The 25332-nt window shown below is 51.2% G+C and overlaps 2 protein-coding genes across 6 annotated transcripts in view; both read right to left on the reverse strand.

The window, feature by feature from the left end:
* Nucleotides 1-2341: 2341 nt before the first annotated feature.
* Nucleotides 2342-4557, reverse strand: Pnma1 (PNMA family member 1). Its single transcript, XM_028876954.2, has one exon. The coding sequence runs from the start codon at nucleotides 4142-4144 to the stop codon at nucleotides 3083-3085; it is 1062 nt and encodes a 353-aa protein (XP_028732787.1). The 5' UTR covers nucleotides 4145-4557; the 3' UTR covers nucleotides 2342-3082.
* Nucleotides 4558-6079: 1522 nt separating this feature from the next.
* Nucleotides 6080-25332, reverse strand: part of Mideas (mitotic deacetylase associated SANT domain protein) — a 69373-nt gene continuing 50120 nt past the window's right edge. For 3 of the 5 annotated variants that reach the window (XM_028876910.2, XM_028876920.2, XM_028876928.2), the window contains exons 4-13: nucleotides 18663-19008; nucleotides 16655-16721; nucleotides 16041-16183; nucleotides 15814-15917; nucleotides 15112-15187; nucleotides 14376-14464; nucleotides 12432-12581; nucleotides 11150-11365; nucleotides 9647-9843; nucleotides 6080-9247 (exon numbers count right to left, since the gene is read on the reverse strand). In XM_028876910.2, the coding sequence (XP_028732743.1) occupies nucleotides 9073-9247; nucleotides 9647-9843; nucleotides 11150-11365; nucleotides 12432-12581; nucleotides 14376-14464; nucleotides 15112-15187; nucleotides 15814-15917; nucleotides 16041-16183; nucleotides 16655-16721; nucleotides 18663-19008 (1563 nt within the window). In that variant the 3' untranslated portion in view covers nucleotides 6080-9072. Of the gene's footprint in view, nucleotides 9248-9642; nucleotides 9844-11149; nucleotides 11366-12431; nucleotides 12582-14375; nucleotides 14465-15111; nucleotides 15188-15813; nucleotides 15918-16040; nucleotides 16184-16654; nucleotides 16722-18662; nucleotides 19009-25332 lie in introns of those variants that run through there. The other 2 variants (XM_028876903.2, XM_037210707.1) reach the window with 2 other exon arrangements.

Below are 25332 nucleotides of genomic sequence, written 5' to 3' on the forward strand. Positions count from 1 at the left end.
TCTGAATGGCCAGGAGCATCATTCTCCAAGCTTTGGCTTCTAGAACCAAGTACATTCTGAAGGACAGTTGAACATCTGTTAATGCCTTGGTAATAATCTTTTATACACAAGACTTTTGTAGCATGACTTTATGACTAAACTTATTGTGTGTTAAATTATTTAGTAATATTGAGTTTCTGAATGTTATTTTGTGAAACTTGTTTTAAAATAGTAATAAATCATGTTATTTTATAACAAAAAAAAAGCCCTTTGGTTCTTATGTTTTAGTTAACATAGAGTGACTCCCATGATGTTTGATTTTTTTGAAGCAATTCAGCTTTTGTATAACTTGTGGTGTCAGGACCAGGGAAGAGAGAGACATAGAGGTAGGGGGTGGGGAGAGAGGGAGAGAGAGCAACAGGGTGGGGGAGGAGACACCTAACTGTTTTGAACAACTCTCCGTGTGTAGTCCTGAGTGTCTCAGAACTTACTACATAGACCAGCATCTATGACCCTGACTGTACTTTATTGTACTAAGCATGGATGTGTGCACATGTGGATATGCACGGCTGTTATGTATAGTTAAATAGTAAAAAAAAAAAAACCTCTCTTCATAGGATGTGGTCAATTCTTCAGCTATAAAAAGAACGTATAGGCTAAGCATAGTGGCACAAGCCTATAATCCCAGCACCAGAGAGGACAAGGCAGGAGATTGTAAATTCAAAGCCAACCTCAGCTATACAGCAATTTGCAGGACAGCTTGCTTCCTCTATACAATGTGAAACTTTGTTTAAAAACAACAACAAAAAACAAAAACTGGATGGGGCTGTAGCATCGTGGTAGAGTGCTTGACCAGCTGGCGCATGAGACTTAGATTCAGTTCTTGCTACTGAAGAAAACGATGTAGCAACCATTGAATTGAGGTCCGGCAGGACAATGTAGGCTGGTGAGACGGCAGAGCAGGTAAACGCACTCACCATCAAGGCTGCCAACCTGAGTCTTATCCCTCGAACCCACATGGTGGAAAGGGAACAGACTCCTACAAGTTGTCCTATGCCCTCCACATGTACGTGCCCACACACACAAAAAAACTGTCCACCTCTAAGAAACCAAGGATGCTGACAACATGAAATATGCAGGACCCATATTTGTGCTTAAGAATGTATATCTAAGTGGAGGAGTTGGGAATGTGGTTGGTTAGCACATGATAGCAAAGTGTGTGTGTGTGTGTGTGTGTGTGTGTGTGTGTGTGTGTGTGCATGTGTGTGTGCATGCATAAAAGTTTAAGAAATAGAACCTTAGGTCGAAGGACCCACATGGTAGAAGGAGATAATGGATTCCTGCAAGGTGTCCTCTGACTTCCACACGCTTACCGTGACATGCACAGCCACATACATACACACAATATCTTAAAGCAAAAAATCTGGAAAAACACATACCAATATTAGTATTCACAAATTAATATTCACAATTAACAAATGGCACCAGCCCTGTCACCCCATTCTCTGCCCAAGTTAGCTCCCCCACCCCACCCCCGGGCACCTCCACAAAGCAGAGCCTCAGGGACAGACAGTCATGTGGTTTATATTGTCACACCAGCTCCAATCTTAAACCCAGAGAGAATGCTTCACAGCTCTTCCAGATTTCTGCAGGAGCTCAGGGCTGGGCATCTGCAGTCACAGGCTCTTGAGAGAGAGCCAAGTAAACATGTTTTAAGCCTCTCCTTTTTCTTATTCTGGTATAAAATGACTGCACATGTGTGACTCGGCCATATTTCTTCACTGAAACAAGGTGTTAAGTCACAAAATGAAGAAAGGTTGCTAGAAAACCTAAGTCCCATTTCAAATTTTTCAAATGCCATAGAAATATATTTTCATCTCTTCACCCATTATCACTTGCCATGAAGAAGTCATGTGAAAACTGAACCCACTAAAAGGTATTTCAAAAGCTGGATATGGCAGCACATGCTTGTGATCCCAGCACCCAGGAGGAAGAGCAGGAAGACCACGAGTTCAAGACTAGCCTGTGGTACATAGTGAGACTCTAAAAGAAAGAGCTGGGTGTGGTGGCTCATACCTGTAACCCTGGCACCGTGGAGGCTGAGGGCAGGAGGATTGCCTCAAGTTTGAGGCCAGCCTGGGCTACAGAGTGAAATCCAGGCCATCCTCAGCTACGGAGTAGGACTGTGAAAAAGAAACAGAATAACAAGCATCAGAGAATGTGTAGATGATGTTGCGATTTAAGCTCCTAGCAAGGGGGTTAGATTTTTTTTTTTTTTGACATGAACAAAAATCCCTGTAAGAGGAAAATGTACAGAGCTGAATTACACTGAAAATTTTTATACATGTCAGGAAAACCAAGATGAGAATTTTCAAATTTTTATTTGTGTACATCTATTTGATAACTTCAAATTTAGGACACTTAGCATTAACATGACCAATAATTAAATGACAAATATTTCATGTGGGGGAAATGTAGCTTGTTCATGGCAGTTCCCGCTATGGTTTATATCTGTATCTTACACCATGAGAAGTCGATTGTGCAGCTCCATAAAAGCGCATTTTTCTAACAGGCCATTTTTAGTCTTAGAATACTTTGCAGGTAAACTGATTCTGATGTTGAGCCACGAGAAATTAGAAATCTGAATTTTCAAGATGAGTAATATCAAATAGATTCACATTCTTTCCATCTATATAAATTAGGGACAATGTACAGCCAAACTATCCACGATATTGGTAACAAATATAACAGTTTGTACCATACAGCCTGTGAGGCAGGCTTGCACTAGGCATCTGAACTTTCAAGTTCACAATCATCTTGACAAAAAGTGTCACAGCTTCACATTTTCCACAGCTGTCAAAGATGTCCCCAGGAGGACTCTCGGCAAGCGTTTGCTTACAGCCGCATGACCCATCTCTACTGCTGCCGCTCTAGCCAATCACACAGTTCTGTGACGGCTACACGAAGCACACAGGCCCGACGCCCCTCTCCCATCCCTTAGAAAACAAAACAAAACAAAATCGGGAGGCTAGGTCTTTACTATGAGAGGCAGGCTTGTAAGACTGCACAGGGGTAACAAAAGCAGCCAAGCCACCCCAGGGACTCAGATGTGCCCCTCCAGGCCTAGCTGTAAGAGGGCCGCCTCGGCCTCCTCCTCCTCCTCTTTGGCTTCCTCCTCTCGAATCTGCACCAGCAACTGGAAGAGATTGGGTGCGGGTCTTTCCGCAGCCCCGGTCAGCCACAATTGCCTCCGGATGGCCCCACTGTGGTTTGCCCCGGCGATGACCTGCTCCAGGCGCGCCTGGTTTACATTTTCTTTATCAATGGCCCCCTTCTCCACTACCTTTTGCAGCAGAGGCTCCAGACGGATGACGTACGAAGACAACTTTTCTCCTGGGTTCTGGTAAGTGTTCAGAAACCGGACCTGGGTGTCTCTGGAGCTCTCCACGCTCCCAAACACCTGCTCGAGAGCCTTCAGGCATTCTGCGGTGGTTATGGCAGGGTTGTTGGTCTTGAGGATGCGAATGACATCGGCAGCCGGGCCTCTCAAACTCTCCATCAACCTCCGTCTCTTTTCTATATCAGATACCTGCCATTCTTCTATGACGTCACTGGAGTGCTCCAGCCAGGAATCAAAGGTCTCTTCGCCAGGCCCGGGAATGTCCTTCCCAGAGAACAGCGTCAGCTTCTTATACCATATGGATTCAACAAGCGGCTGAATAACATTATCCAAAATATAGTTGAGCATCTCTGCTGGCATTTCTGGGCCTGGAGCGGGAGCAGGGTTCTGAAACCCAAGCACACGAGCAACATCTTGCACGGTCCACCCTTCCCTAGCTAGAAAGAGGTGCAGCCTTTCCAAAAACTCAGCATCGGAAGTGGGGGGCTTAAACATCACTTTCCAGAGTCCTCCTTTGCCTGGCATCTCTCTAGGGATCAGGGAGTAGTCCACTGCCCCGGTGAGCTCTAACAAGGCTGCTTTGGCATTTTCTTCCCTCCAGAACATTCTCCCCAGTACTCGATAGGACACCTGGGGCATCGCAGCTTGGAGAGTCTCTTCGATTTCAGCCTCATCACAGTTCACAGGGATCCCCCAGACCAGCAGAGCTCTCTGAGAGTTCACGTCCATCCCCCTGCACCAGTCTTCCAGGAGCGTCATAGCCATTTTCGCCCAACTGTCAAGGGTGCCAGTTCTACAAACACCGCTTGGAGAGGCTCACAGTGCTACAGTAGGACCTAGGACAATACAACATGCCTCCCTCCCGCGGGTAGGCCAAGGGGCGACCAAGCTTCAAGCAACCACCATTACCAAATGACACCAGAGTCCTGTCTGGTCCCTTCCGGATCCCAAAGTCAGTGTCCCGGGGAGCCTCGGGTCACTCCACCTACCACCCGAATGTCGACCTCTTTGGTTCGAGCAGGCGGGGGCTGGCTGCAGCTGTGCGTGGCGTCACCGCGTGGAGGAGGGAAGCCAGGCTGATGGAAGGCGGTGGGCTCCGGGCTGGAGACGGCCGGGTGCGGTCGCGGGGCGTGGCAGCTCCTCCCGCCGCTCCCCGGCCGGCCGGTGGGAGGCGCGGGGGTGGGGGGTGAAGGGTCGCGCGAGGCCGGGGGCTCGGAAGATGCGGGGAGAGGCGGTAGGTACTCAGGTCCGGCGGCGGCGGCAGCTGGCGAGCACCGGGGACCGAGGCCGCAGGGAGGCGCGGGAGGCTGGAGGCCGGTTGGAGACAGCTCTGCTCAGCGCCCACAGCAGCGCGCTCCCGCAACGGCCGCCGCCGCCGTGCAGCTGCAGTGCAGGGCGGGGCCCGTCGGCTCCCCAGTGTCGCCGTGGCAACCGTGTCCATGACGACGCGAGATGCGCGGACTCCAGAGGATCTGGAGGTTGCTATGGTACCGAGGGGTTTGAGGAGTCTATTCTGTGATGGCGCATTTCTTTTTATCCCCCGTATCTCCCAGATTCTTTCTTAACAATATTGCTAAGCATCTTTTTTTTTTTTTTAAATCTAATTTCGCTGTGGTTTTAAATTGGCCTTATTGATATGCATCCACCGTGACGGATGTCTCATGTTGCTCATCCAGTCTACGCATTCACTCTGTGCTGCCTATGAACACACTCAAGCACTCTGACTTCTGTGTACTACCTGGTCACACTGGGCAGCTGCTCTGTTTCTCCCCATGGAAGCAGAAGAGAATGCCATCTATAGGTTCCTGTGAGAGACTGCCTATGCTTTCTTGTTTAAATTTCATATATTAAAAAACAAGCAACAACAAAAACCTGTTATACTTCTCTGTAGCCAGGCAAACTGCAAACATTTTTGTTTCTTGGCCTTTGAGTATGTAGGATAACAAAACAATGCTTCATGCTCAGAGAGGTAGGTAAGTTCCCTTCAAACAAAAACAAGGCCTGTCAATCCCAGCTGGTTGAAAAAAAACAAAACAAAAAACCCCCACCCTTATAAGAATATGGCATATGTCGGGTGGTGGCGCACTCCTTTAATCCCAGCTCTCAGGAGGCAGAGGCAGAGGCAGGCGGATCTCTGTGAGTTCGAGGCCAGCCTGGACTACAGAGTGAGTTCCAGAACAGGCACCAAAGCTACACACAGAGAAACCCTGTCTCGGGAAAACCAAAAAAAAAAAAAAAAAGAAGAAGAATATGACATTCAACAGTGAGTTTTTTAAAACCTTATTTAATAAAAGGTCTTAAGATACAGAACATTCAAAAGTAAATAAGTTACATAGGTACATTACAATCACATCAGCAAGATTCTCTTTAGTGTATTAATTTTTTTTATAAAAAGCACACAAAAAATAAAATTTTCAGTCTGGTCTATCACAACTGTACAGCAAAAGAGGTAATATTTATATGTATATATGTACACTATTTAATATGTAACAGTCTTTGAGAAGAGTGCCCCGGGCAGCAAACACGGAAAGGCAGTGTCCGATCATTTTGTTTCAAAATAAAAGGAATACGCTTATTTTATGCTATTAAACTATTTGTACAATAATTACAGACTGTCAAGGCTGTTCCTGTGCTCTGTCCTCTCCCACAAGGCCTTCGACTTAAGAGACGATTGAGGAAAAGTTCTAACAGCTGCAATTGTTTTTTTTTTTTTTTTTTTTTTGAGGCAACCAACACAGTCAAATGTGGGTTAGACACAACTGTTTTATAAAAATACGCATACTTCCCGTAAAAACCTAAGGAGTTAGGCTTTGCCAGTCTAGTAATAAATAACAACCCAGAAAAGTGAGCCCCCATTTAAAAAAAAAAAAACAAAAAAACATTTAAACAGCTGAGGCTTGAATATGTGTTGTATATTCCTCCTTCATCTTTAACATCTGGCACAGGAGAAGAAAGAGGTTAGGTCACTGAGGCAGTTAAATATAGGCAATCCCTTTAGACATCAGCAGCACAGGGCCTCTGTGCCAGGGCTGGAGGTGGGGTGGTGGGAGGGCGGGTATGTACCTTAGCCGTGAGGGGACTGCTGAAGGCGTGGAGGACAGCGGTAACGGCACTGTCTCCTTAGATGGGTAAGAGACCTCAGAAATGGTCCAGAACACAGGCACTATTGTCAGTTCCATGCCCTTCTCGGAATGCAGGTGGAGGCTGCAGGCAGGTAAGGTGAGATGGTATGGGGAGGCTACCGTAAAGCTGAAGTTGTTACTTATTCTTAAAGCAGAAAGCTCCGAGGAGGAAGAAAAGAACAACGAAAACAAACCAAGCCCAGCGTGTTCATATGAGAAAGCACCAGTAAGGATGTGCCTGCGCCAGCCTCGGTGGCTACCTGCCACAAGGGCATCTGCCCTGGAAACAGCGCGATGCTCACACTGCGTCCTGGAGCATGGGCTCTTCTGATGAGATCACTACTGAAAGGTAGCATCTCGATTTTTTTTTTTTCCCCTGGCTATATTCATCTGGTCTGGTCTCTGTGAATTGAGAAAAGTAGAATTGCTTTTTTTTTTTTTTTTTTTTTTTTTAGGATTTCCAAGGACTAGGTGGTACCACTGAGCAGAAGAGTCTCACGTGGCTGAAGATGTCTGATATCACATGTCCAAAGGGCCTGAGCCAAATATGGTTTAAACAGGAAAAAAAAACAAAAACCTTGGGAACCATAAGCAGCACTTTGGGGCTAAGCTATGAAGGCACTCATTATGCACGTGATTTAGAAGGAAGTCATTTGTTGCTCTCTTGCTTCTAGGGGGTACCAGACTTTTGCAATCTCGAGACTCTGAGTTTGTAGACGCCTCTGAAAGAAACGAACGGGGAAGCTGAGGGTTTAAGTAACCCCCCAGCTATCTAGGGGGACATTTTTGTTACATTCAAAGGCAGCTCTCATAGGACCATACTAACGCATAAATGAATGTAAAAATTACCCAATAGTGAACAGCTTAAAACAAAACTCCACGTCTCTTCCCAGTTTCCAACAGGGCTGAAGGCTATTCCCTACAGAACAGTGCACGAGTCCTTTTCAAGTTCTTGGCTAACATGTTGACCTCTCAGACACACATCCACTTAGACTTTCTTCTGCACAGCTCAAGTTGACTAATGATGTCAGAAAAATCACGTAGGCCCCCTATAAGAACTGGCAAGCCAAGGGGCCTCCAGAACATTCCGGCCCTTCAGTAATTTCATGCCAAATACGGTTTCTTCCAGCCAGAATCCAGGCTGATAAACAGAACTCGAATTCTGGCGGCCTGCCAACTCCCTCAAGCGTTTTGAAAGTACACAGAAGGCAGGCCCGAGAACTGCCTTTGATCTCACCCACATCGGCTCGTTTCCCGCGACCGGGACAACATTCTCCACCTTCCCAGCCCCTTCAGTACCACCACCGTTCCTACCGGCAAGAGCCACGGGGTAAGGGACCCTAGGGCCTTGGGATGGGGGGTGGGGGGTGGGGATGCCAAGAAGGTGCCTTTATTTTGGGATTAAATGCACTTGGACCTCTGGAAAGCAAGAGGCCCCTGGTCCCTGAGGATGTTAAAAATTAAATATTAAGAATAAATAAATAGTTCCCAAATGCCACGAGGCAAAGAATGAAGGCTCCTGTCTAATCTAGTTAGGAGACATCCCCTCCCAGGGAAGGATCCAGAAATCTTCAGCATGCAGGACCGGGGTGGGGGTGGGGGTGGGGGGTTAGGCTGTGAATATCAACACTGAGTGGGGGGTGCAGTGGGCTTAGGCCGCAGCTACCCGAGAACAGGACAAGCAGGAAGGGAGCTGGCACCGAGGAGCAGGCCAGGCCTTTCCGGGACCGGCTTGAGGCTCCCTCAGCGGCCTCCAGGACCCAAAGGTGTAAAATGGAAGGCAGCAGGAAGCGTCATTAGGGCTTCTCGGAAAGATCCCTCGGGCCTGGCTCTGCATCTTCTGGCCTCTCTGTACAGTTCCCTTCCCCTTCCCCTTCCCCGCAGCAGGCCGAGAGCGGGGACGTGAAGAGCGGGGGGGCGGGGGGCGGGGGGGCCCTTCCTCAAATGTTTGAGAAGACTTTTCCAGCCCCAGACGGGCTGTTCACAAGCAGCAACGAGGTTGTATCTGTCCTCCGAGATACCTCCTAGGGAGGCGGTGACCTCAAGCCAGGTCACTGGCGCGGCCCCAGCCTGGACGCAGTTGTAGAGGGACACCCCAAGGTGTTAAGGCCACCATTCTCTAAGGAGTCCCTCTGTGTGTGGGGCCTGGGACAAGGTCTGCACAGCCTTCCAGGTCCTCTGGGGAAGGAGAAATAATCTGCCATGGGGTGAGCTTGTGCTTGGCTTGCCACGGTGGCTTACTCGGGACCCGGGGCGGAAGAGGCAGAGATGCGCAAAGCCTGGCAACAGCAGAGATCGGAGAGCAGCGCCAGAGCCCTCTTCCCCCTTGCAAGGGGCCCGGCCTCTCAGGGCTCCCGGCCAGCGGCTCAGCTCCCGCCGGACCAGATCCTGGCAGGACTGGATCCTGCAAGCCCTTAACACTGTCCCCGGCCTGCGTCGATAAAAGCGCCTGTTTCGTTTTCATCATCGGATTGGTTTGGCAAAGTCCGCGGGACCCTCTCCTGGCTCCCTCCGGAGGTTCCCGGGGGGACAGGGTGCAGGGGGAGCCCAGGGAGAGGGTCCAGCGGGCTCTCAGCCCTTCTCGCCCTCGCCGCTCTCCTCCCTCAGCGCCTGCTGGTGCGCGGCGTTGTTGGCGTTGGCGGCGGCTGCAGCCTCCTTCTCCTTCAGCCTCAGGGCCGCCGCCTTCTTCTCCTGCTCGGCGTGACTCTTCATGTGAGCGCTGCGGCTCTTCACCTTGTAGAACACCCTGCAGCGAGCGGGAGGGGCTCGGGTGAGGGAGAGGCACCCCGGGGCTGGGGCGCGGCACCCTCCCCTCAATGCTCCCCATCAAACTCCAGCCATCCACCTAGCACCTACCCTCACCCCTCCCACTAGGGATGGTACACACACACAGACACACACACACACACACAGACACACACACATGTACACACACAGACACAGACACATACATACACACCCCACTTCAAACCATTCCTGCCCCGTGATGTCACTACCCTGGAAACCCACCCACCGAGCCAATCAAAAAAAAAACAGACCCACAGTGCCCATTCCCAGCAGCACCTACACCCCAACTTGCATCCAGGTCCCTGCCCCAGCACTCTACTAGGTCCCCGTGGAGACAGACCAGGCCCGGGCATCTTACCTGCCGCATTTTTTACAAGGGAAAGTGTTCTCCTGGTTTTGGGTTTTATTAAAAGCCTCGGGTTTTTTCTTCTTCTCCGTGAAAGGCAGTGCCCTGCGTGACTTCCCGGGTCCTTCCCTCGGCTTCTCGGAGGTCTGAGCACCTGCAGGCCCCGGGGCGTTGGGTTCGTGGCTCCGGAGAATGAGGACGTCATTGGCCTGGAGACAATCGACAGAGGGGGGGTGTGTTTTAGAGGGAAGTGTAGATTCAGAAGTCTGGCCTCTCAGCGACCAGGGGGCCCCAAGCACTCCTACAGTCCTGCCAAATGGTCACCTCGTATGTCCAGGAGGCCACTGAGGCTTGGGCCGGCTCTGGCTCTATCCCGGAGTGGCTGGAACAGCAATGCTGTGCCACACCTCGGCAGCTAGAGGCCCGAATACTTCCGGCTCTGTGTTCACGCTTTCTGACATTTCGCCAAATCACGCATGTCTCCATGCCAGAAAGAAATGTGTTCCCCACGTGACAGGCCAGGTGGGAGGGAGGCCGGTCCTCAGAGAGGAGCCCTGTCTCCAGAAAGCTCCCGGTGTAGGGAGAAACAGAAGGAGAAAAGAAGAGGTGTCGAGACCCATGGTGTGTACCCCAAGGAGGTCACTGCTCTGGCCCCAGGCCAGGAACCCCAGACAGCCATCGGAAGTGATGAATGTGCCTTGAGTCACCCTCAAAGTGTTCACAAGGACAGCGGAACCAGGCGGCAGGGCCACCGCACGGCCCCCCACAGGAGAGCAGCCGCACGGAGAGGGAGCAAGCAGCTGTGTTTGGCCAACAGGTGCTCTGCGGGCCTAAGTGGAGACATGCATTCCATCTCCCCCACTTCCGAGGAGAGCTCCCCTGACGGGAGCCACGGTGAGATGCCTGGCTTCGCCTGTGAAGGGGACCAAGACTTGGAGTGTGGCCTTCGGGCCAGGCAAATGGCATCTGCTGAGTGGGAGTTAGCATGCCCTGTGGTTATTACGGGGAATTAGCCAGATAATGGACACGAAACCCTCAGCGGGGAACACAGAGGGCCATTATTGGTATTCTCATCGTCTCAGCTCCATTTCAGACATTCTTGTCAAGCGCATGCTCGAGGGTGAACCATGACTGAACTACAGCTCGTGAATGCTTCCCTCATGCTGCATACATCTACTGGGTTTCCACAAGGCCTTTCTCCTCTGAATATCAGACACAGAAGACAGACACACGACAGACACACACACACACACACACACACACACACACACATGTACATAAATTGTAGTCAAGCTGCATTACCTTCCACCTCAGTTCCCTTACCTGTAAAATGAGATTCATAACAGCCCTTACCACACAGGGCTGAGGCCCAAATGAAAACATCAAGTTCTCAGTCCACCGAGCTATACCCCCGGGAACCACAATGGTCTTGCTCTGTACCCCCACCCCCACCCCAGGCCTAGCTCCGCCTTCCCGGCCTGTGCCCGGAGAGTGGTGGAGGTCGAGGTCACTTACCGCCTCGTTGGCCTGTAGTGTCTGCGTCGCCTTGACGGCAGCGGCCCTCCGGCTGCGCTCACGGCCCTCTTCCTGCTCTCCCTTCTCCTGGGTTTCTGTCACCTCCTCCTCCTTCCCCTCTGTCCTGGGCTCTTTCACTTCCCTCTTGGGCTCCAGTCTCTCTTCACTTGGGGACTCTCTTCTGGGAGGAGGCACCCTGGGGACCTTCTGAGAAGTCTACCGGGGGACGAAAATGAGCTGGGTCATTCCAGAGTGCAGACTCTGAATCCAGCCAAGGCCCCGGAGCACCTGCTGGGTTGGCCCTGCCACCCTATCTTGGCCCAGGGTAGCCTCTTGTACTGGAACTCTGTCTTAAGTCGCAGCCCCTCCCATGGCCAGTTGGCCCAGAAACAGGGTAGACTTGACCCTGGGTGCCCTCTGGGTGAGAGAGAGCCAGGGTTAGGGAGGGAGCACGCCAGGACCCACAAACCACCTGGTCTCCTGGATAGATGCCCAGAATCTTCTGGACACCCTTTGGGCAGAGTTGACCTCAGGGTATGCCAGGCAGGAGCTCTGAGCTCCAGTTTAAACTATCTGTGACATTAACTATCTGGATCTCTGCTTCCCATTTTTCAATATGGGGGCCAAACTACTCCCTGGTCTCAAAGTAGCATGGCACCAAGTACGGACTTGTAACTTAGAGACAGTATCGGGAGACCCATGGCACAGAATGGAATCCCAGCATCTTTCAAGGACGAGGTCGGGTTGGTGTTAATGTGCCTCTTCTGCTTCCCCAGACCTGGTGATCTGTGTGTGTCTCAGTGTCCTGGCAGGCAATTACAGCATGTAGCTGGCGTTTAGTAACAGTGGTCTTCATGCGTACTTATTTTTCCCAGTACCTTCTATTTATAGGAAACAATACTGGTTATCTATTTATGATGCAACATAAAGCTTCCCTTTTGAGAAATAAAAATGAGTTGACCCTGCCCCCAAAAAATGAATAATAAAAGTAGTATGGGACATGACAGAATTAGCACTAGAGCATGTGATAAGGCTGGAGAAAGCAGACCCATAAAGGTGCTGTAAGAAGGGCTAGAGCACCATCAGCATGATCCCAGCAGGTGATAGGGGAGAACTCAAGGGCTCAGGGCCTGGGCTGCCAGCTCCTGAGGGCTGTCAGGGACGCTGTTCTCCTCTGTCTACCCTCTAGAAACTCCAGGAGAGTCTGGCCTCAAGCTCCCAGCTAGGTACTGGCCCCAGGTGCTACCCAGTATGAGGCGGCAGAGGCTGGGAAAGGCCTCACCTTAACGTCCACTTCAACCTCTTCCTGGGCTGACTTCTCATCACTTGTATCCACGTCGCCGAAGGTGAGCGTCCCGTTGCGGCCGATTTTCACCTGTTTCTTGTAGGTGTAGTAGAACTCCACACACTGGGCCACCGTCTTGGTCTGGATCTGGATTAAAGCCAAAACTGAGGTCAGAGGGAGCTGGTGTGACTCGCCTCCCTCATCTCCGCATGCTCCCTTTAGTCTTAGGCAAAAAAAACAAAAAAACAAAAAACTAAACCCCAAACCCCATTTCTCCATGCCTGCTCCGTAACAACCCCTGACCAGTGCAATTAAAGGAGGCTTCTGCACCGTCTCAGTGAGGAACCACTACAGGCCAATAGCAGGATTTCCAGGGAGGTACTAGAGGGCTGTGCCTGGAGAGGCTGCACTGGCCAGCAGGGACTCGGGAGCCTTGGCTGGCTCAGCATCGGCGCCCTGCGCTAGGACTGAGCTTTCTTGTCCCTCATAAATTTCTCAGAAGTTCACACTTAGTTCCTCCTGGAGTCCCCAGGTAAAAAAGGGGCTCACCACCCTAATTTCTGCTTTTTCACGTGTAAACCGTAAGGGAAGTGATGCTTGAACCACAGTGGCCATACTGATCATCTCCACGGGCCTCTCAATAGGCCATTTAAATTGCTTGCCAATGCTCAGGGCAGTTTTATTTGAAAATTACCCCCTTGCTCCTGTATTAGGGATTGAACATAGGGCCTTGGACATGCTAGGCGAATGCTGTACCATTAAATAAGTACTCCCAACCCACCCCACCTCCTTTTTTTGAATTTTGAGAGGGGGTCTCACTAAGGCAAGTAAGCTGGCCTTGAACTCACTCCAGCAGCCCGCGCTGGCTTTGAACTCACAATCCTCCTGCCACACCCTCCCGAACAGCTGTGATTACAGGCCTAGACCCGAGGGCCCAGCTGCAGCTGACTTTTAATGATTAGCTGACACAGAGGGAGGATGAAGAGATAGGTGTGTGTGTTTCATGGGTGCGTGTTTAGATGCAGACAGAGGAAGAGAAGAAAACGAAACAATGATAAAACTGGTAAATCTCGGCAGGGCATTTTTTTTTCCCCTTGGTTTTTCAAGACAGGGTTTCTCTGTGTTGTTTTGGTGCCTGTCCTGGATCTCGCTCTGTAGACCAGGCTGGCCTCGAACTCACAGAGATCCTCCTGCCTCCTGAGTGCTGGGATTAAAGGCATGAGTCACCATCACCGCCCAGCATTTTTAATGGGCGTTCATGGGAAATTACTCTTCTCTCCTCCATTTAGTGAATTTCAAACTAAACTAGAGAAGCATCCAGGCATCTTTCCACAGCCAAAGCCGGCCCCAACACAGCAGTGAAAACCTCCTCCATCAATCTGGGGACCGGTTTCACTCCCCTCCAGGGAGCAGGGCCAAGGAAGGAAGAGAAGCGTCATGTAGGGAAGACGCAGGGAAAGCCCAGAGAGGAAGCAGAAGGTCCTCCTGGCCCCGCTACCAACTGCCAGCAAAGGGCTCTGTGTCCTAAGGGGAGTCGCTCACCTTCCTAATCTCTGTTTTTTCATGTGTGAAGAGTAAGGGTATGATGCTAGAATCCCCAGATCATCTCATGGTCCTCTCAGATTCTCATTTCATGGATCCATTTGACCACTGGGTTGCTTTGAGTACTACATTCCCACACATTTTCTCTGACACCCCCCTCCTTGACCCCCCCAGATTCAGTCACATCTAGGCTTAAAAGTCCTGTCCCGGGAGCTCAGAGGTCAGCAGAGGACCCTCCTCCATCAGGCAAGCTGTGGTTGACAGAGCCGTCTCCGAAGCTCCTTGGGGCCGGATGGCGGATGGGGCCAGATGGGGCCGGAACTCAGGCGCCTAGGCAAGCACCCTGCCATCCGGCCACTTGGCGAGCGACCCCCGGACCCCTCGCTCGCCCCTGCTCACCAGCTTCTGCACCAGGAAGAAATCCTTCTTATAGATGGCGATGCCCTTGTTAAACAGCTTCTTCTCAGCCATCTTCCACTGGTCAGAGCCTGGAGGGCGGAGACGGTACCAGGCTGTGAGTCGGGCAGGAACAGGAGCACCTGTCTACACTGTGAGCATGACTCTGACCCACTGAAAGCGTGAGGCCGTCCACACCCGCGTTGGTCATTCACCGCCGGCTTCGTGAAGCCTCCTCCCCTTGCTTGGCAAAGGGAATGAACACCAGAACCTGTCTTTCCGGGCCCAAAACGGACTAGGTGCTACAGGGCAGGAAGAACCTCTTGGGGCTCTGCCTGGTACGGACAAATGTGGACCTCACAGGGGCTCGACATCACTAACTACTGGGCTTACACGACAGCATCCATGTCCCTCTTCCAGCATCTAGACCAAGACAAAGCACTGCAATACCTGAAATCAGCTGATCGCTCTCTCTCCTCCCTAGGTTTCCCACCTCTGTACCCGAGACGTGGGCTTTTTTGGCTTGGCTTGCCTACCCATTTCATGCTTCCCTTCTAAGGGCACGGGGGGGGGGGGGGGGGGCAACTTGGCCTTGATATTAGTTTTCCTGCTGACTTCTGGCTGACTCTTCCCGTCCCCACCCCCATTCAGGGCTGGGACTCAGCACTGAGCAGCGGGGCTCCACGGATGCTGGAGACCCCGAGACTCTGGACCACATGACCACCCCAGTCAGGCCTACCTGTGTAGTGATACGTGGCCAGTGGGTGGTTGTGGGGCCGCACGGGCTTCTTCAGGAGCAGCTTATTCAGTGTTTCCTGGGGGGGGGGGAGGGCTGTCAGGAAGCTGGCGACAGTCGTGGTGAAGGACGAGGTACCCTGGGCCTGGGCAACATACAGAGGACCGCCGCCGGCCTCTGGGTAGAGCCAGCACTTACTCCTGCCTTAACTGCTGTGAGACAGGACATGTGGGGGCGTGGCAAAATCATGAAGTGGGGCTGCTGAGGACTCAGGCCACGAGACCACTGCAGGAATGCGCAACCACCAAATCGAGTGTGGACAGAGAATGCCCTCGGTGACAACTCTGAGAGTGGGGGAACCTACCGACCTAGGATCAGGGATTAGATTCAACAGCAGGACCACCTTGCACACCCAGCTAGGGGTTGAGACTAAAGTTCCCTTAGGCCAAACCCCAATAACCTCCTCCTTGGTCAGACCCCCTCGGAGCTACCTCACAGCACCATGCCAAGTCACCCAAGCACTCAGAATGTAACACCTCCCCCCCCCCCCCCCGTTAGAACATATGCAAAAGAGCAAAAACAAATCGATAAAAATTTATACCACCAGGCATGGTCCTGGTAGCACACAGGGAGGGACCAGTAACTGCTTTCCTAAGGGACAACCCACCCCACCCCAGCCCCTGCAATTTAACGAGGCTTTCTTACCAGGATGTCCCCCCTCGACTCATGTAGATAGTGCAGGGCCAGTTCCTGGTTGGTGCCAGCACCAGGGAAAATGCTTGAACAGGCGGCTGTCAGCAGGTCATCCACTGGATTCACCGGAGCATCGGGAAGCCAAGAGGGAATCAGTTCAGTGCTGGACCTTGCGGGCCCCAGCCTGCCCTCCTGCCCACCAGCCTGCCATGCCCTGCTCACTGGAGCTCGCTCCTCACCTTGCCTCTGCTTCTCCCAGTTGCTCTCAAGATGCTCCCAGGGCTGCCACACCAAGTCAGCCTTGTGGGGGTCTGCAGCTGCCAGGGCACGGTCTCTCATCGTGGGGATCTCTGCTTGGAACCGGGTACCAACATTGATCCGTCTGCAGGGGCAGAAAGGCCAGGGGTGAGGCCTGCCCTTGTGGGGACAGGGAACCCGACGTTCTCCCTAGGGTGGGAAGGAATCGTGCAGCTGGCAGGTGCTGAATGCAGCAGGGCCACAGCTGCGTGCAGGGAACCTGGCAGCTGGGGTGCGCAGACAGGCCCAGAGGCTAAGGAATGGAAAAGCTACTCCACATGGGACAGACAAGGAGAGTCTCTTGGACCCCCACTCCAGTCCCCACCCAGCTCTCCCTAGTGACACATTCAAGCCACCCTGGTCCTTCCCTTTCCTCTCCCTGCAGCATCCACACAAAGGCTGGCAGAAGACAGCAGAGCCCGGGACAGACCACCGAAGCCCAGAGAGACGGCTCGTCTCTGTGCAGGCCCCTCCTCTTGCTCCCAAAGCTAATCTGCACCGCATCGGGTCCACCTGGCCACCCACACGCCACCAGCCTGGGGCAGGCTGCACTTACGGTTCGATGCTCACGGGGGTGGCCTCCCCCATCACAGACAGGACGGGCGGGGTGACTTCGGAGCTATCTATGGGCAAAGAGCATATTGGTAAATGGTCCCTTCCTCCCTGCAGGAAGGCACTCCCGTCCTAGGCGGCTGTCCTGAATGCCCGAGAGTCACGGCGGTGACTCACGGAGTGCACTTGGAACTCAGGCGCCCAGACTCTGGCCTTGCAGTACGACTCAGGCCCTTTATGTGGGCGCCTCAGTTTTCACAGCTGCAAAAAGGAGCTATTTCTTTCTGTCTCCTGGGGGTAATGAGAATTCTGAATTAAATGAGGGCCTGGCACTCTATGACCATCAGCTACATTGTCAGCACGACCACCCGAGGGAAGGCCCTGCTTCTAGGAGGCCCCACTCTACCCAAGCTTCTGGGCAGGGGCGGTGGTGGCGCACGCCTTTAATCCCAACACTCGGGAGGCGGAGCCAGGCGGGTCTCTGTGAGTTCGAGCCCAGCCTGGTCTACAGAGCGAGATCCAGGACAGTCAGGGCTACACAGAGAAACCCTGTCTTGGAAAAACAAAACAAAAACAAGAAACAAGCTTCTGTATATAGAACTATGTTTTACTTTGGTTTTATTCTTGCCAAGAGGCTGACACTGGAGGCGCACCAGAGAGATGATGGTAAAGGGGGTCTCTTCTACAATTATCTTCTCATTTCCTCTCCCAGTTTTTTTTCCCCTCACTCTCATCCAAGTTAATCTGAAGGCCAGACTAGATCAAGGCACTCCCTCCCTTACTCAAAACAAAACAACACACAACACCTCTGTTGTTGTCTCTCTGCAGCGTGAGACAACCCCTGAAACCCTCAGCTGTTCAAGGCAGTTAGTTCCCCGTGTGTCTGTACCTCCCACGGCCCAGACTCGACTCCAGGGGCCTACTAACCTCGTGGCCCTCGATCGCTCGCTCGCTCGCTCGCTCTGCTCCGCCCGCTCCACGCCTGCGGTGCCCCGCCTGCCCCTCCCACTCTGAAGCTCAAGCTTCGCTCAGTCTCCACCATTTCCCAGATTCTTTCCTTATCTCACCAGGCTCCCCAGGCTAGAAGCTTGGTGTCGGCCCCATTCACCGGGTCCTGGTCCCCCACTGCTATAGGAACCTCTGCTTTTCGGTCTCCCAAGCTTTCCTGGTTAGTTCCCTAATGATCCTGCGCCGCACTTTCTTTAGACTAGATAACGGCGTCCCATGCATTCCTGGAGCCTGCACGGGATCTGTGCAAGGTTTTACACCCAATGCTCAGTAAACACTTGTTGGGCAGACTGACATCTTCTTGGCTGACAGGCTGCTCTCTTCAGTGATTTCCAGCACAAACCGAGCCAGGGAGAGAAACCTCCCTGGGAAGCAAAGCCTGAGGGCAATTTCCATCCACAGACACCAGGAGGCACCAGAGAACCACACCATGGGTGAGCTCTGGGGTCAGAGGTTAACTGGGTGAAGAATGCGCCTGTGTGATTCCACTGCAAGTGATCAGGTGATCCCCTTTTCCAAGGGAAAAGAACCCCTTTGTGAAATGGACATTTTTAGGCCTCACAACACCCAGGCCTGCTCTCGACCAGAAAGACTGCTCTCAGCAGCTGAGGAGACTAGGCCAGTCACCTCAGATAAACAACCACAACCCAGCTATTGGGTAGCTATTCGGTTGAACCGTAGGAAACCGCTGTTTGTGGATCTAATTGCTGAATATCAGTAATTCTACCATCAACCAAGCATGATGAATCTAATCCCTGCCAAATAATGAAGGAACTGAGTGAGCTCTGGGCGGTTGGACTTGCCCAAGGGATGTGATAGTCAACAGTGGATCCAGGATCAGAATCCAAGCAGGAGGACCACGCCTTACCAGCCCCCAGGGGGGGAGACAGCAGAGTTCCTCGCAGCCTCCAGCTCCACTACAACCGCCCAGAGACTGAACCGCGTCCCTCCCTCCACCCACCCACCCCCACACCCCACCCCACCACCGCCACCGGGTCACTCACTAGAACGGAGCAGGGTACGGTGGGCACTCTTTGGCGTGATGGGAGGAGGGGCCGGGATGCTGCTGGTTGATATGATGGCATTGAAGTAGAGGCCGGAGCCTTCCCGAACGGGGCTGAGAATGGGGGGCGGGGTGTAGGGGGGCAGCTCGAAGCTCCGCTCGGAGGGGTGGTCGGCTAGGCGGACGGGAGAACGCAGGTGGCTCTGGTAAGGGGTGATGTTGGAGTAGACAGGAGGGGCGATGAAAGTGCCCGCCTTGGTGGGGATGATGAGGGGCTCCGGCCGTGGCCGCTGCTTTGGTTTCCGCAGGGAAGTCTCTCCCTCCAACTTGACAGTCAGCTCATCGGCCTGGAGATGGAAACAGAGCAGGGAGGCTCAGCCTCTTGGGCGTCCCCAGAAACCTGGAGCCCTGACTGGAGCCTGCCGGTGTCGTCTCCGACGCGACCTGCCCGCTGTACCCACCAAGATGAGACGGGCCCAAAAGCCCGGCCTACTGTCTCCTCCAGGCAGATTCAGGCTTGCAAACCTGCACCTCAGGGCCTGCCTGAGTGTCTCAGGTCTCGGGAACCACCTGTCTTACATTTCCTTTTTTAAAAAAAGGGAAAAGAAAGAAAGGGAAGAAAGGAAGGAATCCTGTCAAAACCTAGAAATGATTCTTCGTTCTAAACTTGGGTTCCAGGCCCTAGCTCCCAATCGAGGCTGCGGTGTGTGCAATAGGGGAAGAGTTCAGGTGGGAAGGGCCCAGATCTCCACTGCTCGGACAGGATCTACCACCCAGGCTGGCTATTTAAGAAGGTGCATTTCCCGTGCGCATCTCCACCTTTTCAAAAAGAAAAGACTGCATTTGTTTTTCCTTATGTGCACACATATGTCTGTGCGAGTGCCGGCCACATGTGTGTGGGTACCCAAGGAGTTCAGGAGAGGAGGAGGAGAAGCCCCTGGCGCTGGAGTTGCCTCGGTAGTGCCAGGAACCAAACTCGTGTCTGTGGAAGAGCAGCCAGCACTGTTAACCACTGAGCCATCCTTCCAACCTCCATCTTCACGTTGGATATGGAAACAGTAAGAAAAACACCTCCCAGATCTGGCAGCCATGAAGATTAAGTAAGCTAGTATGTGGGAATCAATAACCCTATCTGTTTTTGTGGTAATGGAGACCGAATCCAGGGCCTTGTGTATGCGAGGCAGGCTCTCTCCACAGTGCACAAGCTCTAACCCACGGTCTTTCTCCCTCTAATTTGACATTCAGCTCCTCAGCCCAAAGTGGGAAACAGAACAGGGATGGCCTAGCCTCCTGGACAGTACTATGAGCTAATATATGGAAATCGATCCTCTGTGGTTGTAGTAACAGCTCTGTTATAACTCCTTCAAGTCCAGGTTCTGCGTGCCATAGAAGCCTGCACTGTGGGCCAGAGCCCGGGCTGGGAATGAGCCCACAGGACGGAATGGGAGTCTCTGCTCCTGTCAGAGGCTAGCCCACGCATGTTGTCGGAGGTTCGTCGACATGGCATGCCTTCTGGGCTTCTAACAGGAGAAACAAGAAACAGCTTAACCGTCATCTCAAAAGGGAAGCAAACAGCCGTCGGGAGTGAGCAGCTCCCAAGGCATTTCTGGGCTCACAGTAAACCAAGTCAGGCATGTTGACTCGGGGAGCAACAGGAGGAGTCTCCCCGTTTCAAGGATGCCGCCAAGGGGGAATCTCTGCTTCTGAGGCCCTGGCATAGCCCTCCCTCCTTCCTGTGTGCCCTCATGTCCCTTTTACTAATCAGGATGTGCTGAGAACATTCATTCCTCCGCCTTTAAGGGAAACAGTCTGAGTACAGGGGGGAAAAAACTGCAGCGAGCTACGCCGGTTGGTTTTGTTAGCTCGACACAAACCAAAGGTTATCTAGGAAGAGGGGATCCCAGTTGAGGAACTGCCTCCATTAGATGGTCTGACCACAGTCTGTGGGGCACCTGCTAGTTAATGTGTGCGGGCATAGCCCACTGTGGGCAATCCACCCCTGGGCAAGGGGTCCTGGGTTCTTTAAGAAAGCAGGCTGAGCAAGTCAGGGGGAGCAAGCCAGTAAGCAGCACTCCTCCATGGCCTCTGCAGCAGCTCCTGCCTCCAGGTTCCAGCCTTGAGTCCCTGTCCTGACTTCCCTTCATGTCGGGGCTGTAAACCGTGAGATGAAATACTCTTTCCTCCTCAAGTTGCTTTTGTTCTTGGTGTTTATCACAGCGACAGAAAACTAACTAGACCAGGGGCTAAACACCTTCCCCGCGTGCTAGGCAATCCCTCCCCCCATACAAACCCAGCTCCAGCTAGGAGCTGAGTAGGTGAGAGACTTAAATTGTTTTTGAATATTTTTACTTGTTTTGTTTTTTGTTTTTCGAGTCAGGGTTTCTCTGTGTAGTTTTGGTGCCTGTCCTGGATCTCGCTCTGTAGTCCAGGCTGGCCTCGAACTCACAGAGATCCGCCTGGCTCTGCCTCCCAACTGCTGGGATTAAAGGTGTGCACCACTGCTGCCCAGCGAATATTTTTACTTTTAAGGTGTGATAATGCTACTGAGACTATTTTAAAAAGAAAAAGAAAGGAAGACAGGGAAGGAAGGGAGGAAGGAAGGAAGGAGGGAACCAAGGAAGGCAGGCAGGCAAACAGACTATATGTATGTATTCAGATGCAACCCAAAAATATTTGTGGATGAAATGATACAATGTGTGAAATGTGCCTCAAAATAATTCAGGGTCATAAAAGTACAGTTGAAATAAGCCTGGCTGTATTTTGATAGAACTGTGAAAACTGGGTAACGATAAACACTCATTCACTAGACCCTTCTCTGTTTTTATGTGTGACTGGAAATGTCAAGAATACAATGAAACACACAGAATAAACAAACAACAAAATACAAACACAGAATGAGACCCCAGAAAGCGGACAACCTTGGGCTAACTATCCCACAGTATCGCACAGTAATCTCGGAGTCCTCTCTGGGGTAGCAGAAACACTTGCAGGCAGACTCAGAAGATGGAATCCAGGGTCAGCTCTGCCATGACCTGGTTGTATGACCTTAGGTCAGTGCTCAGGTTTGCAGAACTCCGCGGGCTCCTTCCTACCCACTCTCAAGACAAGCTGCCAAGCCTCCCCTCAGCCTCGAACACAAACAGGTGGTGGGGTTGGAACCTGGGACCTGTACGCATTAGGCAAGTGCCCTACCATTGGGCTGTCACCAATGCGGAGGTTGAACAGCATCCGGACCCCAAGCATGCACTCAGGTGGGGGGTTAAGCCTCAGAGCCTGATCTCATCGTATTAAGGAGGTGGACACTGGAAGTCCAGATGGTATTTAGAGGCAGGGAGGCGACTGATTAGGTTTAGATAAGGCCATTACAGTGGGGCCACCACTGTTGAATCCTGGGTGGCCTCAGAAGAATACAGACAGGGACCAGAGACCTACACAGACACATGTGTTCCCTCTCTTTTTCTCTGTGAGGCTCTGCAATTACCTTGAAACTCTGCCTGCAAGATGATTATCACCAGGAAAGGCCCCTGAACTTTGTACCTCTAGAACAAGCCGAAATAAAACTCTTCATTATGTTAGCCTGCCTCGGGTGTTTGGTTATAGCGATGGAAAGCAGGCAAATACAGACTCTGGACTTATCTGGATCTGTTCCCTCACATATGAAATGGAGGTGCTGACGAGGTAGTTGCTCAGGCTCCTTCCTACCCACTCTCAAGACAAGCTGGCAGGCCTTGATTTCCAGCCTCTAACACAAACCTCCCCTCAACCACACACAGAACAAGACCTCAGAGAGCCTTAGCTTGAATTAATTACCTCACAATAATATTGAAGGCCCTGACTCTTTTTCCTATTATGGAGAACAGGCATGCAGTCTAGTTCTCCAAACAAATAAACAGGGAAAAAAAAAATACTGAATAGAAAAGCCATTCCCGAAGATACCGGAAGAAACAGCTTGACAAAGAATTGAAGGCCCAAGACCTGGGTGGGCATGGGGTCATGTGAACACAGCATCTGAGCTGCTTTCTTTATACCTGCAGGTGAATCCTATTACTGCAAGAAGCAACTGAGATGGGCCAAGGACTAAGAGTTTTAACAACTTCAAGAGCTACCAGAATAAAAACTGTGGCTCAGACTCAAGGTGAGTGGCAAAGAGGCTTGTCCTCACAGGGAACAGAGCATACATCACTTCATCAGTTTCTGATTAAGTAAAAGTGAATCGGGATCTCTAGGACCCTTTGCTACCTATCAGGATTCATGATAAATGCCCTTTGGAGAAAGAGAATTGGTGGAACCTAGTCATACACACGCACGCACGCACGCACACCCATGCACACACTGGCCTTTCAGGTAAATTTTAACAATTGGCCATGAAGCTATGTCTTCAGATCTGGCAAATAAAATAGCATATAAAGATGAATTCTTGGGGCTGGAGAGATGGCTCAGTGGTTAAGAACACTGGCTGTTCTTCTAGAGGACCTGGGTTCAATCCCCAGCGCCTACATGGCAGCTCACAACTGTCTATAACTCCAGTCCCTGGGGATCTGACACCTTCACATCAATGCACATAAAATAAAGTTGAATAAAGTTAAATAAAGATGAATTCTTGAGCTGGGTGGTGGTGGCACACACCTTTAATCCCAGCACTCTGGAGGCAGAGGCCGGCAGATCTCTGTGAGTTCAAGGCCAGCGTGGTTTACAGAGAAGAGTTCCAGGACAGCCAGGGCTGCAAAGAGAAACCCTGTCTCAAAAAAAGCAAAAACCAAAATAGAACAAACGAAAAGATGAATTCTTCTAGAAAGTGGAAAGGTGTTATAGAAGCCTTTAAAATGATGTCTAAGGCGGGGAGATGTCAATTGACCAATCCTGAAGGAAAAAAAAATATTTCATAGAAAAAAATAAGCATAGGGGGGATGGCTCTGTGAGGACACTCACACACAAGGACCTAAGTTTGGATCCCCAGAGCCCACATAAAAAACCCAGATGTGCTGGGCAGCCATGGCACACGCCTTTAATCCCAGCACTTGGGAAGAGGCAGGCGGATCTCTGTGAGTTCGAGGCCAGCCTGGTCTACAGAGTGAGTTCCAGGCCAGGCTCCAAAGCTACACAGATAAACCAAAAAGAAAAACAAACCAACCAACAAACAAACAAAGCCAGATGTGGTGGCAAACATCTGTAATCCCAAGGCTTAGAAGGTGGAGACCAGGGGGTCCCTGGGGCCTGCTAGCCAGCCAGTCCAGCTGAAGCATCAAGCTCCAGGTTCAGTAAGAGACCCCATCTCAAAAGCTAAGGTGAAAAGTAATTGAGAAAGACATCCATCTGGTCATCATAGGTGCACATACACAAGCATGCCCATCTGTACACATGTGCACACATTAACACACAAGTGCTGGGCTATTTATCCATTTTCAAGATATCTAGTGCTAAGATAATAGAAAAATAAAACCAATATTAGGGGTCTGGAGAGATGGCTCAGCAGTTAAGAGAACTGATTGCTCTTCCAGAGGACCCAGATTCAATTCCCAGCACCCACACGGTGGCTTCCAGTTAACTGGAACTCCAGTCCCAAGGGGCCTGACACCTCTTCTGGCTTCCATAGGTACCAGGCCCATACATGGACACACATGCAGGCAAAACATCCATTCACATAAAAATAAATAAAAGTAAACAAATAAATAAATGAGGAAAAGCAGCAGAGAAATCTTAGGAGTAGCTTTGTGCTGGGGGCAGGTACACAGAGCTCCTGAACTAGCTTGTATTGCACAGTCCCAACCTGGCTCTGTCACGCGGCAGAAATCCAGGTAAGAAGCCTACTAAAGTAACCATTAAAAGAGAAATAATTAAGTCTATAACTACTATGTTGTTAACAAAAGGGAGATGGGAATGGCAACCCCAGTCAGCTTAAAGGGGAGAGGGGGGAGAGTGGGGGGTCATAGCAGAGACAGATGACGTAAGCAGAGAGGTAAGAGCAGGTGACAGAGTTGAACCTAGGTATATCAGTAATTACATTAAGTAGAGACTCTTATCAGTGGAGTCTAGAAAAGCAGAACTCCGTGCAGACAGAAGAGTGGCTGTTGCCAAAGGCTGGAGCTGGAGCGAGGACTGGAAGAGGATCAAAGAAACATAATTCAGTAAAAACGGGAGGCATGAATCCAGGAGGCCGCTTGTACAACATGATGGCTTTTGCTACTAACTGTATTCATTTATTTCTCTTAGAAATATTGCTAAGAGACCAGATCTTAAATGTTCTTACCACAGAATAATAAGGATGTGAGGTGATGACTAGGCTAATTAGCTTGGTTTAGCAGGTCTACTACTTCTACTTCTACTTCTACTACTACTACTACACACACACACACACACACACACAAAACACACAAACACACACACACACACACACACACACACACACAACATCACATTGACTACACACACACACACACCGTTATATTGACTACATACACACACACACACACAGAACGTCATATTGTAGACCATACACACCATTTTTATTAATAAATAGAAAGATGAAAACTGTATTGATGTTCTTATTAAAAGACAAAGGTCGTTAGGCTGGAAAACGGCAAACCGCAATTGTATACTACTCTGAACGTGTTCCTGAAGGATACGGAGAAGATGGAAGTGGAAGGGTAAAGACATGTGCTGCCAACACTCAT

Source organism: Peromyscus leucopus, chromosome 14 (assembly GCF_004664715.2).
Source record: "Peromyscus leucopus breed LL Stock chromosome 14, UCI_PerLeu_2.1, whole genome shotgun sequence".
NCBI lineage: Eukaryota > Metazoa > Chordata > Mammalia > Rodentia > Cricetidae > Peromyscus > Peromyscus leucopus.

Bases quoted from the DNA above. Each gene is read 5' to 3' on its own strand.
- Pnma1 (XM_028876954.2), bottom strand. From the start codon at position 4,144: ATGGCTATGACGCTCCTGGAAGACTGGTGCAGGGGGATGGACGTGAAC.